Genomic DNA, 14,547 nt, shown 5'->3' with positions numbered 1-14,547 from the left:
CTTTTGAACTCAACCTATGCTTAGTTTTTAAATTGCACAAAAGGGAGCAGATCTAGGGTTTAAAATCAGGGTTTTCCCCCCTATTTTCTCGGAAACTTTCCACACTAGGGATTTCACAACCACACTAGTATCATTGCACAATTTAAACACACTCTACTTCCCTAAGCACAAGCAATCAAAGTAAACTTGTTTTAGTTTGATGCATCAAGTGGTGCTTAATCAATATGCGATGCAATGCCCATGATGACATGATCCAGTTTTAGTAACCGTAACATCGGGGATGTTACAATCGCCCAGGTCCTAGGCGTCGAAGCCCGCGTACCCGGGGAAAACCTGACTGCTCAGCTACTTGTTGAGCCTGCTACTGTGTCTCTGCGTTGCGCGGGAGGACTAGTGGTCGCTCCACGCTCGTCCTGGCCAGCGAAGTCGCAGCGTTGTCCAAGCCGAATGGGTACATCTGCCTGGTGGCAAACAGTCCGTGCGGTAGTAGTGCAGATGGGGACGAGGGTGCACGGCCGTCATGCGGCCGCTCTAACGTCCGGTCGTCGTGACTCTGGTCTTGGTGCGTGGAGCTGTTGGCTCCTCCACCGCTGCCTGTTCCGTATGAGGCGATGACCGTGCTGCGGCGGTGGGGCGGTGGCGATGTTGGCCATGCCTCCTCTTGGGTGGGGAAGCGTCATGGCGAGGCCGTCTCGGGGCCTTCGATCGCGTAGGCACGATGTGAGCCCCTCCAGGTCCTTTGATCGAGAGCAAGATCATGTTGTAGCCGAAGCCAGTGGACATGAACTCAAGGCTCCCAAACCAAATCACCGTGGAGCGTGGGATCGGTGAGACGTGAGTGGCCATCCGAAAAGAGATGGGAAATCGATGGTAACACGCAGGACCCCTACCTGGCGTGCCAACTGTCGGTGTTTTGACCCCGGGGGGTGACACCAACGAGTGAATTTGTGTGCGTGCTCCCTTTTCCGGATGGTGATGCAAGAATGACACGAAGATTTATCCTGGTTCGGGCCCTACGTCCAACGGGGGAGGAGACTTTGTATTATCTTGCACCAAAGTGCTTGTACAAGGGTGAATACAAGCGTATGTGGCTAGGAGTTCTAAGTCCTAACTGGTGGTGGCGTGCGAGTGGTGTTCTAGGCGTCATGCTTGTTGTGCATGATGCGTATGTCGTCCTCAGTGTCCCCTTTTATAGTTCCAAGGGGAGACCTAGGTTACAGAGGGTAGGCATTAGAATAAGCCTCGATAGGGGTATGGCGCGCTGACTTACTCGAGGCTTCCGTACTGGCGTGGCCTCGAGCCGTCTTGTTATAGGGTACTTTGGTGATGATGGCGCGTGCGCTTCTGAATTCGGCTCCTATACATCGTCTTGGATGGGCTTAGGCGCGAGCACGCTGGTATGTCGTGGCAGTAGTCACATCCGGGGCGGTTGAAGCACTGACTTCCATCGTCTGACCCTTTCCTTGGAAGGAACGTATCTGCTCGAGGGTCGGGCGGCACGAGCAGCTTTGCTGAGTGGAGCGCTGACTTTGGGCGTCTCGAGGGATGCCGTGATGGGATATTACGCCTGCAGCACTGTGCCAAATCGTACCTTTAACCATCCTAGGGGATAAAGCTGAAAAAGGTGAGATTTGACGGGTGTTTGTTCCCCTATCACGTTTCCCGTGACTGTCGGGTTAGGTGGGAGCATGGCAGACACATTAAATGCCCTGGCTTCCGTACCCGCGACAGGCGGCGGGAGGCGCTTTTGCGCTCGAGGCCCATCGATTCACTCGAGCCACTCCCATATTCGACGGTCGCAAGTTATCGAGCCCCTGTCGATTCGCAAGACCATGTTTCCGCGTTCGAGGCCACGGTCGACATCGAGCCCTGGTGATTACGCATTTATGTCCCAACGTCGAGTCGGAGCCTTGATTTGCTTTCGAATCCTCTCGTTATGAGTGTCGGCTGGGATACCCTATTGACATCCTCGACACTAACTCACTGTAAAATGTAATTTTTATAAAAAATGTAAATGGATGGTCTGAAATGTGTAGTGTCCCATTATATATTTCTCTGAAATCAATAATGTAATGTTTGGAAGAAAATGTGAAGAAATGTAAGAAATTCTATAGAATGGAAGATACATCTACTTCTTTTCTCGAATGCTGTACCTGCTGTACCTACTTCTTCTTTAAACAAAAAGAGAGTATGAGTCATTCTTTTCGGAGCCTCGTTTAGTTCAAAAAAATTTCAGAATTTCTGTCGCATCGAATTTTGTGGCACATGGAGTACTAAATATAGATTAAAAAATAACTAATTGCATAGTTTACCTGTAATTTACGAGATGAATCTTTTGAGTCTAGTTAATCCATGATTGGACATATTACCAAATACAAATAAAAGTGCTACAGTATCCAAAACCAAAAATTTTCACCAAGTGAACAAGGTCTGAATTCTCTGACCTCCTTTTATTCACACAATAGAAAAGACTGATAGTTCTGTGGTTTTTCACCTTCACTTTCAGATTACATATTTTAATTCATTTTGGTCTACATATACCATGATCCTGTTTAAATTCAAGAGGTAAAGTTTTGGGATGTGACGTGGGGGTGTCACATCGAGTGTTTGAATAGTAATAATACTCTATGAAATGAATTTATTAAGCCTAATTAGTCCGTCATTAGCACATATGTTATTGTAGTTATACTGTAGCACCATATTATTAAATTATGGACTAATCAGACTTAAAAGATTCGTCTCACATAATAGTCATAATCTATGTAATTAGTTATTTTTTAGTTTATATTAATACTCCATACATGTGTCAAACATTCGAAGTAAATAAACTCAAGAGAGAGAAACTAGACAAGGCCTGCCATAAGCAATGCAAATAGACGGAGGCCCTGTTTAGATTGGGAATGAAAAATTTTTGGGTGTCACATCGGATGTGTCGGAAGGATGTCGGGAGAGGTTTTTAGAAACTAATAAAAAAACAAATTACATAACTCGTTTGGAAACTGCAAGACAAATCTATTAAGCATAATTAATTTGTCATTAGCACATGCGGGTTACTGTAGCACTTAAGACTAATCATAGACTAACTAGACTTAAAAGATTCGTCTCGTGATTTTCAACCAAACTGTGTAATTAGTTTATTTTTTTATCTATATTTAATATTTCATGCATGTGTCCAAAGATTTGATGGGATGGATGAAAAATTTTCTAGAGGGGAACTAAACAGGGCCTGAAGCGTGAACAGATTTCAGTAGAGTCAACAGCAGCTACGGAGGGGTGCAGTTGCAGCCACCAGGCAGAAGGGACAGAGGACTGAGGAGTCCATGCTGATGCTGTCGCATAGTAGAAACTAGAAAGATTGAACCGGGCGGTCGAATTTTATTCCCACGTTTTCCCATAACGAATGGCGGTTGGCCCTGCACATGTTCATTGCAGAGCCGACGCTACCGTACACGTCTGACTGTGTGTCTGAGAGGACACCCAGGGACCAACATTGAGCACAACCTCAAGCTTATCTCTGCACTACAGTGAGGCGAGCTTGTCGCCTTGTCGTCCTCGTCACTCGCACTGTCACTCGTCATTCACATATATGCGTCCAAGATTCGTGTCATTCTCGTATATGCATCCAAATATTGAGAGGAAATCTTGAAAATTTTTATAGTTAAACAAGCCATGATAAGGATCCGCAATTGCTTCAGAGAGCTACCGCTAGTGCTAGCTATTGAGCTACTGCCTCTCTGACAAGTCCCCAGTTGCGCTGCGCCTGCTATGTCGTCGTCCTCGCCCGTGTCGGCGGTCTCAGCCACGGCGCCGCACGTCGTGGACGACTGCCTCGGCATCGTGCAGCTCCTTAGCGACGGCACCGTGACGCGCTCCGCGGACTACTCCGCGCTCCCTCTCCAGGGCGAGGTGCCGTCCAACCTGCCCGTCCAGTGGAAAGACGTCGTCTACGACGCCGCACACGCGCTCCGCCTCCGCATGTACAGGCCCACCCACGGCGACACGACGACGACGACGGCCAACGACAAGCTGCCGGTGCTCGTCTACTTCCACGGCGGCGGCTTCTGCCTCTGCAGCTTCGAGCTGCCCCACTTCCACGCCGGCGCGCTCCGCCTCGCCGCCGAGCTCCCGGCGCTCGTGCTCTCCGCCGACTACCGCCTGGCGCCCGAGCACCGCCTCCCCGCGGCGCACCGCGACGCCGAGGCCGTCCTGTCGTGGCTGCGCGCCCAGGCCGAGGCCGACCCGTGGCTCGCCGACTCGGCCGACCTGGGCAGGGTGTTCGTCTGCGGCGACTCGGCCGGCGGCAACATCGCGCACCACGTCGCCGTCCGGTACGGCAGGGGGCAGCTGGCCCTCGACCACAACCCCGTCGTCCGGCTCGCCGGGTGCGTCCTGCTCTGGCCCTACTTCGCCGCCGAGGAGAGAACGGCGTCCGAGACGGCCGGCCTTGATGGCCATCAATTCGTTAGCACAAAGCTGTTGGAGCAGATGTGGCGCATGGCGCTGCCCGTCGGCGCGACCAGGGACCACACGGCGGCCAACCCGTTCGGGCCGGACAGCGACCCGCTGGACGACGTCGCCTTCCCGCCGGTGCTCGTCGTGGACCCGGACCTGGACGTGCTGCACGACCGCATACAGGATTATGCCGCTAGGTTGACGGCGATGGCGAAGCCGGTCGAGCTCGTCGTGTTCAGAGGCAAGGACCACGGGTTCTTCACCTTCGACCCGTGCGGTGAAGCTTCCGACCAGCTGATCCACGTCATTAGGGGGTTCGTCCATGGCGGCTAGCTGCCTAGCTTCCATTCCATGGCTGACAGGCTGAGCATGGAGCTAGCTTTTTATGCTTCTTTGTCTGTTTTATGTGACAGCTGGAAAGGTGAACTAAACTATGATGTTTATATTTTTTTTGCGAGACCAGTTATAAATGTTTATATGAATGTACTCTTTCTTAGAATCATCCTAGTTAAGTGAAATTCTTTTAGATTTATCAACTATAGATATGAAAAGATAATAGCATTTATGAGAACAAATAAATATATTATGAAAAATATGTTTTGTGACGTATCTAGTGATACTAATTTGATGTCATCAATATTTGTGCTCTTTTTTAATAAATTTGTGGTCAAACTCAAACTAATTTCACTTTGACAATTCTTGAAGTTGTTTTAATTAATTTGAGATGGAGGGATGTGTTTAGACTGTTACACATTACTAGCTTGCTACTAGACATATGATATCAACTTAAGGCTATAAAGCATGGTTGTCACTGTTATATTCATGTTACTATTAAGATGGTCGTCCATTGAACCGGCATTTCAAGTCATGATTCTTCATTCTAAGTGGTTGATCATTAAGGCATGTTTGAACATTGTAATAAAAAATGAGAAAGAGGTAAAACATGAGAATGAGATCAAAACTTCTCTAATTTGTATCTAGAATCAAGATTCTACATTCAATATTTAGAATCTAAAATCTCACTGTAAGAATTTGATCCACACAGGCCCTAAGATTAGAACGCAGGGAGCATCAATAGAACAAAGATAATTAACAAAGGAACTAATGATTATATTGATTAAGTGTCATTCAAGGGACAAGTTCATGCCTTTTTTGGAACGACATATGCTCCTCCTCGAAAGGCCTAGTATGACATCATCATTTATATACTATCACATCACTACTGATCACTAGTTATCTATTTCTAACACTCCCCCTTGATCAATTTACTCATTGTAATCTTCATTCGACCATCTTCTGATTATGTTTATAACTTCTCTAAAAACAATTGTAAAAATATCATGAGAAATTGAAGTATTGATATGCCACTAAAATACCTTTAAATCCTAGTGGAAAAATAAGGAGAAAATGGTATATACAAAACAACCTTGAAAAGGAAAAATCCATAAGCCTATGGGAAAAATATGAGGATGAATAGTATGTCTTTGATACCTTTTCAAAAACCCATAGGGACAAAAATAATGAAATAATATGCCTTGAATATCCCCTTCAAAGTTCTTGGTGAGGAAAATAGTAGATATGTCATATATTCTTGTATTTATATTGTCTCGTTAAAAACATTTTATAAGAAACCATTGTGAGATAAAACTCATAGAGGGTAAAATAGTACAATATAATGTTAGACTAGGTTGTTCTCTAGGAGAAGATTCTCCCGAAAGTTTTCAACTCTAAAATTAATTGCATTCAATTTCTATGAAATGTGGGTCAAGATAAGAACTTTTGTTTTGTTGTAACATGTTTATTTCCCACTGTCACACCCATATTTTAAACAAAATAGGATGCATAAAAGACTCATATGTGCCCCAGAAACAGTCGCACACATAAGTAGACAAATCTCAAATGTACCATTGCACTGTTCATTACATAGCGGAATATAATATATCACATAGTCTCATACAAAGATGATAACATAAAGTAAACAACGCTCTCGACGGAAGCTCCACACAGGGACACTGTTGACTGGTTGACTCCAAACCTAATACTCATAGCGATAGTCCTCATTCCAATCATCGTCATTAGCATAACCTGGGGTGTTGGGAAATTGCAAGAGTGAGCACATATCGTACTCAATAAGTATAACCAGGGGTTCATGAGGCTCAAATAGCTGACATTGGTTTGACTGCATTTAGCTTTTAATAGTAGATAGCATGTTCATAATTGAATAGCAAATTTCAAGGTAGCATAAATAATCCATTAACCACATGATCAAGTGTAAGCATAATTAATTCTTAGCATAAACGATAATCAAATGATCATAATAACTTAACAAGCTCATCGCCGTCGCAGCAAGAACCCCCAAGGCCGCTCATAACCGTGAGCACGGCTAGTATACCAGTTTTTAACACTCTGCAGAGGTTGTACATCTTTACCCATGAGTCATGATTTACCCTTTCGCCCGAGGTAGCTAATCTCTTAACCCCCTTCCTAGGGAGGTCGGCAGGGATCACTATGAAGCCTTTAAAAAGTTTGTCTAACATGTTAGGGCCGTAAGGTTTCCTTTGCGAGCATATATAGATACCCCCTTCCAAATGGCACAATGACGCGCAGCCTATACACATAGGGACAGGGGCTCGCACTATATCCATGTCGGTTTAGCCCCTCCGCCCTTTCGGGTAACCTCTAACAAGCTAGAAAAGGTCTTCATACTGAGCTAAAGCCAGAGCCATTATAGCCCTCATGGTTGCACTGTTGTCCCGGTAATCACTTACAGACAAGATCTCATATAGTCATTTGTCATCTTTTAACGTTCATTGCATAGCTATTAATCATCTTACAAGATCATGGATTATATCAAGCACTAGCACATCTACTCCAAATGCATATCAAGTAGGTAGCAAGGAATCCAGGTAACAATCATCTATGATTTTGCTAAGGTCGACAAGATGAAAGCATGCATATGATATATATGTGTAGTTATAAGTGAATAGGTAACAAGGATGATCCCAAGTTATACTTACCTTGATCAAAGCTCTCCTGAGCCTGCTGGTCCTCAAAGGTTTGGTCTTGATCACCAACGTACGGCTCACCGTCTATTCCCAAACATCAATCAACAACACGCAATCCAATGGAGACAATCATACACAAAGCAAACAAGATATAATTAGAACATTACACCAAACAGTGGTAAAACAAGTATAAAAGTTTATGAAAATATTCTACGCAGCGCTACGATCACACAAACGTAAAGTTCACGAAAATCGGAATTAAAACGGAGAAGTTATGCATTTTCCAAGATTTCCTATAGAGAAATAATTAATTAAATGCTAATGCAGAATTAAAAAGTTTCAAAACAGAGAATAAATACTTCCAACATGTAGAGCTCGTAAATATGAATCTAACGGAATTTGAATGGACAAAAACGGAGTTAAGATGGATATTTTATGGCCAAAAGAAAGTCAGTGGCAATTTTGTAAATATTGAAAACGTATTTTCAATCAAGCCGATGCGGTTTACGTTTTCAACACAGCAAAGCGTATTTTCCGAAGGCGTAAAGGACTGCGGGTTTGAAATCTAAAGATTCCAGGGGCTCTTTAACAACTTATACCCCGAAGGGGTATCTTCTAATCTCGGCCCTTGATTTTGGATCGAAAGGCGCAGAGCGATTTCCAGGGAGAGAGAGAGGGAGATCGCCGACGTTGCTCAGGAGCCCGCGGCGGCGCCATGGCCGGAGACGCGTTCTCCTCACTGGAGACAATGGTTTTCGCGAAACCGAGCACTAGAAATCAAAATAAATACACTTGGCGGAGGAGAATCTCATACCGAACTCACCTAGGGCGTTCTTACGGTCGGAGAGGGCTTGGAGGAGACGGGCGGCGCGCGTTGGCGGGTGAAAGGCCCCTGCAGTGTTCGGCGATAGTTAGGGAACGGTAGGGCGCGACAGAGGACACGAGATGAAGCTCTACACCTTCTTCATCTCGTCCCGAAGCTCGGCAAGGGGTTTTCGGTGTTCTGAAAGCAGCAGAGGGCGAAGACCTCAACGGCGGCGAGTTCATTAGCCGGAGAGATCCGAACTGCGCCGAAGGAGCGGCTGGGACGAACTCTGGGCTTTGTAGATGGAAAAGAGGGTCGAGAGGGGGGCACGGGGCTTAAATGATCTTGGAGAAGATCTCCTAATGCAAGCAATCCCATCCTATGCGGGATTTGGTTTCACCGACAGAGGGAGAGACCGACTCGGCTACGACCTGAGGAAGAAGAAAGGTGAGTCGCTGACGTGCGGGCCCCAGATGTCAACGACTCAAGGCGTGGGGGCCGGGTGACAGAGAGAAGGAGAAGGGGGTGGCACGGGTCTGGTCCAGCTGGGCCGCCTGGGGACGTACTGGGCCGGCGCAAGGGGACAGGGCGCGCGCGGCCTGGCCTGCTGCTGGGCTGTGAGCTGGGAAGGAGCTGGGCCTCGGCCACAGGTCCAGGCCGAGAGCAGGTAAGTTCTCTTTTTTTCTTTTTTTGTTTCTTTTTATTTCAAAGTCTTTTCAAAGCAGTTTTCAAATCAATTTGAAAATATTTTGACTTTGATCAAAACCACACATTGAATAAAACATATGCTCCAATATGAACGCACAACCATGTTGCTAAATCCTATAATAAATTTTTAATTTAATGAAAATATTATTTTCCTATGTTTCATGAGCACCAAAAATACAATAATTAAATCAATTTAGCTTTATTTCCAAAGGACAAATTTTAGGGTGTCACAAATCTACCCCCCTTAAAATGAATCTCGTCCTCGAGATTCGGAAGAGCACGGATTCCAAAAGAGAAACAGGAAAAGATTTTGATCACTATTTCAACTTCACAACTTGCATTCCAACTGCAAACACTTATGTCTCGGGATCATAACTTATGAACAAAGTTTCCATAGGATGTTTATTATCCATCATTGATCAAAGTCCGTCTTGAATTCCAACTTTTTGATTTATACGACTCAAAGACATGGTAGCTTAGCATGGATATGCCTCCTCTTGTGATATCATGGTACTACCCCCCTTAAGATGAGATTGATTGGAGAATACTAGGGGCTAGTTCTCCTATCCTTTTTGGACGCTACACATCATAGTCTTTTAAACTCGCTTGTACCAAGTCTCTTAATCCAAGGTTACTTTCATCACTAAGTTCCAACTATTGGTACCTTTTTCACAATCAAGTTGTTTCACTCTCGCATCCCAATTATAACTTCGTAAACTTTGGTGTCATCTGATCCTCATAACATAACTCTCAATCCATGAGTATCAGCAATGACATATATCTCCATTAATATTCTCTGAATGGGATGATATCTTGAATCAAAACCAATTTACCAAGCGCTTGTGATCCTCACATATGATCCAACACTAGCCAATCCTTCTCATTGTAACTCCTTTAATTGGGCTACCCCCTTAAAAGGGTCAACTAGGGGACACAAGAAAGGTAGCTTGCATGTGTTCCAGACAAGTTAACTAACATAGAGAACTTCTGGCATCCCAAAGAGCTTATTGTGCAAGAGATCGAACAGGTATCCTGAAATTTTCTCGTGACATGAAAAATACCAGCGTAGTAAATTAGACATAACTCTTATTCTATTAATCCAATAGAGCATTAGCTTATACCGTTAGAAAGCTTATGAAATTCACCACAACTTTCCTGTAGAAGACCTCCTTAGATTCTGTCTTTAAGCTTAGGTAAAACAACCAAACATAATATCCTTCCTGATAATGTCTCAGCAAAGGTGTGGTAACTTCCAAAAATTATATCTCGAGCTACTTAACTCCTCTGGAGATGATCCTTACATTTTTGAAAAGCTTAGGAAATCCTCTACAACTTTCGTATACCATGTTTTCCCAGATTCTGTCTTTAACTTGGCTGAGAATAGGAAATACCAGATCTGTCCAGATTTTGAAACAGAACAGAAACATCCAATTGAAAATATCATATCTCAGGTTCTACTTATCCAAATAAGTCCCAGATTATACTGTTGGAAAGCTTAGAAAATTTTCTACAACCTTTATATAGAACACTTTTCCAAATTCTATAGTTATATTTGTCTTACACATTATGCAACCAAAACTGGTCCAGATTCTTGACAGCACATCTGTATCATTTTGTGATTTTTGTAACTTTCAAACCATAATAGCTATTAGGGTGATTCTTGCGGTCAGGGAAAGATCTTGAAGTTTATTTGTTCCCAAAAAACTTTGATAAACTTTGCATGATCAGAACTTGAGATACACCGGCATTATGGCAGACTGCTCCAGAATTCAGCAAGGGATAGAAACAAGAGATAGCCAAACCCAACTACTTATTTCATTAATCCTTATACCTTAGATCTATAAACTAAATAAAATTGTGAAAAAACTCACAAAATAATTACACTCATTACAAATATCCAAATCAAACATAAACATAATAACAAACCAATTAAGCATTGAAGGTTCACACTTCACTCAACTTGCGATACTATCGTTCTCTTCATAGCAAGGGTAAAGATCCTAAAACTCCTCTTTAAAAGGCACAAGAAGATGATAAGAGAAGGTTCTAAAAGCAACCCAAATCAAGGAGTGAAGGTGAGAGCAAGGACTTTTAAAATAAGCAACAAGGTAGAGAGAAATAGCAAGGGTAGAGATATAGAATAGAGGAAAATACCAAGGTTTGTAGAGCAAGGATGTTATAACAATTTCAAAACCTTAAGATGATCAATTTCTAACTAGGCTTGCGTCCGACAGTCAACAAAGCTCTGATACCAATTTGTCACACCCATATTTTAAGAATAAAATAGGATGCATAAAAGACTCATATGTGCCCCAGAAACAGTCGCACACATAAGTAGACAAATCTCAAATGTACCATTGCACTGTTCATTACATAGCGGAATATAATATATCACATAGTCTCATACAAAGATGATAACATAAAGTAAACAACGCTCTCGACGGAAGCTCCACACAGGGACACTGTTGACTGGTTGACTCCAAACCTAATACTCATAGCGATAGTCCTCATTCCAATCATCATCATTAGCATAACCTGGGGTGTTGGGAAATTGCAAGAGTGAGCACATATCGTACTCAACAAGTATAACCAAGGGTTCATGAGGCTCAAATAGCTGACACTGGTTTGATTGCATTTAGCTTTTAATAGTAGATAGCATGTTCATAATTGAATAACAAATTTCAAGGTAGCATAAATAATCCATTAACCACATGATCAAGTGTAAGCATAATTAATTCTTAGCATAAACGATAATCAAATGATCATAATAACTTAACAAGCTCATCGCCGTCGCAGCAAGACCCCCCAAGGCCGCTCATAACCGTGAGCACGGCTAGTATACCAGTTTTTAACACTCTGCAGAGGTTGTACATCTTTACCCATGAGTCATGATTTACCCTTTCGCCCGAGGTAACTAATCTCTTAACCCCCTTCCTAGGGAGGTCGGCAGGGATCACTATGAAGCCTTTAAAAAGTTTGTCTAACATGTTAGGGCCGTAAGGTTTCCTTTGCGAGCATATATAGATACCCCCTTCCAAATGGCACAATGACGCGCAGCCTATACACATAGGGACAGGGGCTCGCACTATATCCGTGTCGGTTTAGCCCCTCCGCCCTTTCGGGTAACCTCTAACAAGCTAGAAAAGGTCTTCATACTGAGCTAAAGCCAGAGCCATTATAGCCCTCATGGTTGCACTGTTGTCCCGGTAATCACTTACAGACAAGATCTCATATAGTCATTTGTCATCTTTTAACGTTCATTGCATAGCTATTAATCATCTTACAAGATCATGGATTATATCAAGCACTAGCACATCTACTCCAAATGCATATCAAGTAGGTAGCAAGGAATCCAGGTAACAATCATCTATGATTTTGCTAAGGTCGACAAGATGAAAGCATGCATATGATATATATGTGTAGTTATAAGTGAATAGGTAACAAGGATGATCCCAAGTTATACTTACCTTGATCAAAGCTCTCCTGAGCCTGCTGGTCCTCAAAGGTTTGGTCTTGATCACCAACGTACGGCTCACCGTCTATTCCCAAACATCAATCAACAACACGCAATCCAATGGAGACAATCATACACAAAGCAAACAAGATATAATTAGAACATTACACCAAACAGTGGTAAAACAAGTATAAAAGTTTATGAAAATATTCTACGCAGCGCTACGATCACACAAACGTAAAGTTCACGAAAATCGGAATTAAAACGGAGAAGTTATGCATTTTCCAAGATTTCCTATAGAGAAATAATTAATTAAATGCTAATGCAGAATTAAAAAGTTTCAAAACAGAGAATAAATACTTCCAACATGTAGAGCTCGTAAATATGAATCTAACGGAATTTGAATGGACAAAAACGGAGTTAAGATGGATATTTTATGGCCAAAAGAAAGTCAGTGGCAATTTTGTAAATATTGAAAACGTATTTTCAATCAAGCCGATGCGGTTTACGTTTTCAACACAGCAAAGCGTATTTTCCGAAGGCGTAAAGGACTGCGGGTTTGAAATCTAAAGATTCCAGGGGCTCTTTAACAACTTATACCCCGAAGGGGTATCTTCTAATCTCGGCCCTTGATTTTGGATCGAAAGGCGCAGAGCGATTTCCAGGGAGAGAGAGGGAGATCGCCGACGTTGCTCAGGAGCCCGCGGCGGCGCCATGGCCGGAGACGCGTTCTCCTCACTGGAGACAATGGTTTTCGCGAAACCGAGCACTAGAAATCAAAATAAATACACTTGGCGGAGGAGAATCTCATACCGAACTCACCTAGGGCGTTCTTACGGTCGGAGAGGGCTTGGAGGAGACGGGCGGCGCGCGTTGGCGGGTGAAAGGCCCCTGCAGTGTTCGGCGATAGTTAGGGAACGGTAGGGCGCGACAGAGGACACGAGATGAAGCTCTACACCTTCTTCATCTCGTCCCGAAGCTCGGCAAGGGGTTTTCGGTGTTCTGAAAGCAGCAGAGGGCGAAGACCTCAACGGTGGCGAGTTCATTAGCCGGAGAGATCCGAACTGCGCCGAAGGAGCGGCTGGGACGAACTCTGGGCTTTGTAGATGGAAAAGAGGGTCGAGAGGGGGGCACGGGGCTTAAATGATCTTGGAGAAGATCTCCTAATGCAAGCAATCCCATCCTATGCGGGATTTGGTTTTCACCGAGAGAGGGAGAGACCGACTCGGCCACGACCTGAGGAAGAAGAAAGGTGAGTCGCTGACGTGTGGGCCCCAGATGTCAACGACTCAAGGCGTGGGGGCCGGGTGACAGAGAGAAGGAGAAGGGGGTGGCGCGGGTCTGGTCCAGCTGGGCCGCCTGGGGACGTACTGGGCCAGCGCAAGGGGACACGGCGCGCGCGGCCTGGCCTGCTGCTGGGCTGTGAGCTGGGAAGGAGCTGGGCCTCGGCCACAGGTCCAGGCCGAGAGCAGGTAAGTTCTCTTTTTTTTTCTTTTTTTTTCTTTTTATTTCAAAGTCTTTTCAAAGCAGTTTTCAAATCAATTTAAAAATATTTTGACTTTGATCAAAACCACACATTGAATAAAACATATGCTCCAATATGAATGCACAACCATGTTGCTAAATCCTATAATAAATTTTTAATTTAATGAAAATATTATTTTCCTATGTTTCATGAGCACCAAAAATACAATAATTGAATCAATTTAGCTTTATTTCCAAAAGACAAATTTTAGGGTGTCACACCCACGTTATTTTCATACATGGAGAGGTAAAATATATTTGGGGCAATATATATATGTTTAAGTATATTGCTCTTAGGTGACCTATTTGTATCTAAACAATACATGTAATATTAATTTCGTGAATAATCATTAATTGTTCAATTTAATCACAATTAATTATCCAATGAATCATCAATCCATGTAATGCTTGAGAATAATATAATACGAGGAACTTGTCATTAGAATCTTATTGATGACTCTCATTAGAATTTTTACCACTATGAAATCAATATATCTGATTTGGTGTTATAGAGATTAGATAGACGGTGGCTCAATATCCCACTTGGTCATGTGTGTGTATATATATTGGTCACAGAGGCTTAAAGATATCAGCGCGGA

At 43.6% G+C, this 14,547-nt stretch overlaps 1 protein-coding gene across 1 annotated transcript; it reads left to right on the top strand.

Moving 5' to 3' along the window:
• LOC8071885 (probable carboxylesterase 15) lies at positions 3,635–4,951 on the top strand. The gene has a single exon (XM_002462119.2). The coding sequence runs from the start codon at positions 3,766–3,768 to the stop codon at positions 4,783–4,785; it is 1,020 nt and encodes a 339-aa protein (XP_002462164.1). The 5' UTR covers positions 3,635–3,765; the 3' UTR covers positions 4,786–4,951.

The sequence above is a fragment of the Sorghum bicolor genome, chromosome 2, assembly GCF_000003195.3.
Source record: "Sorghum bicolor cultivar BTx623 chromosome 2, Sorghum_bicolor_NCBIv3, whole genome shotgun sequence".
In the NCBI taxonomy this organism is placed as follows: Eukaryota; Viridiplantae; Streptophyta; class Magnoliopsida; order Poales; family Poaceae; genus Sorghum; species Sorghum bicolor.
This window is presented reverse-complemented; position numbering and strand designations above follow the sequence as displayed.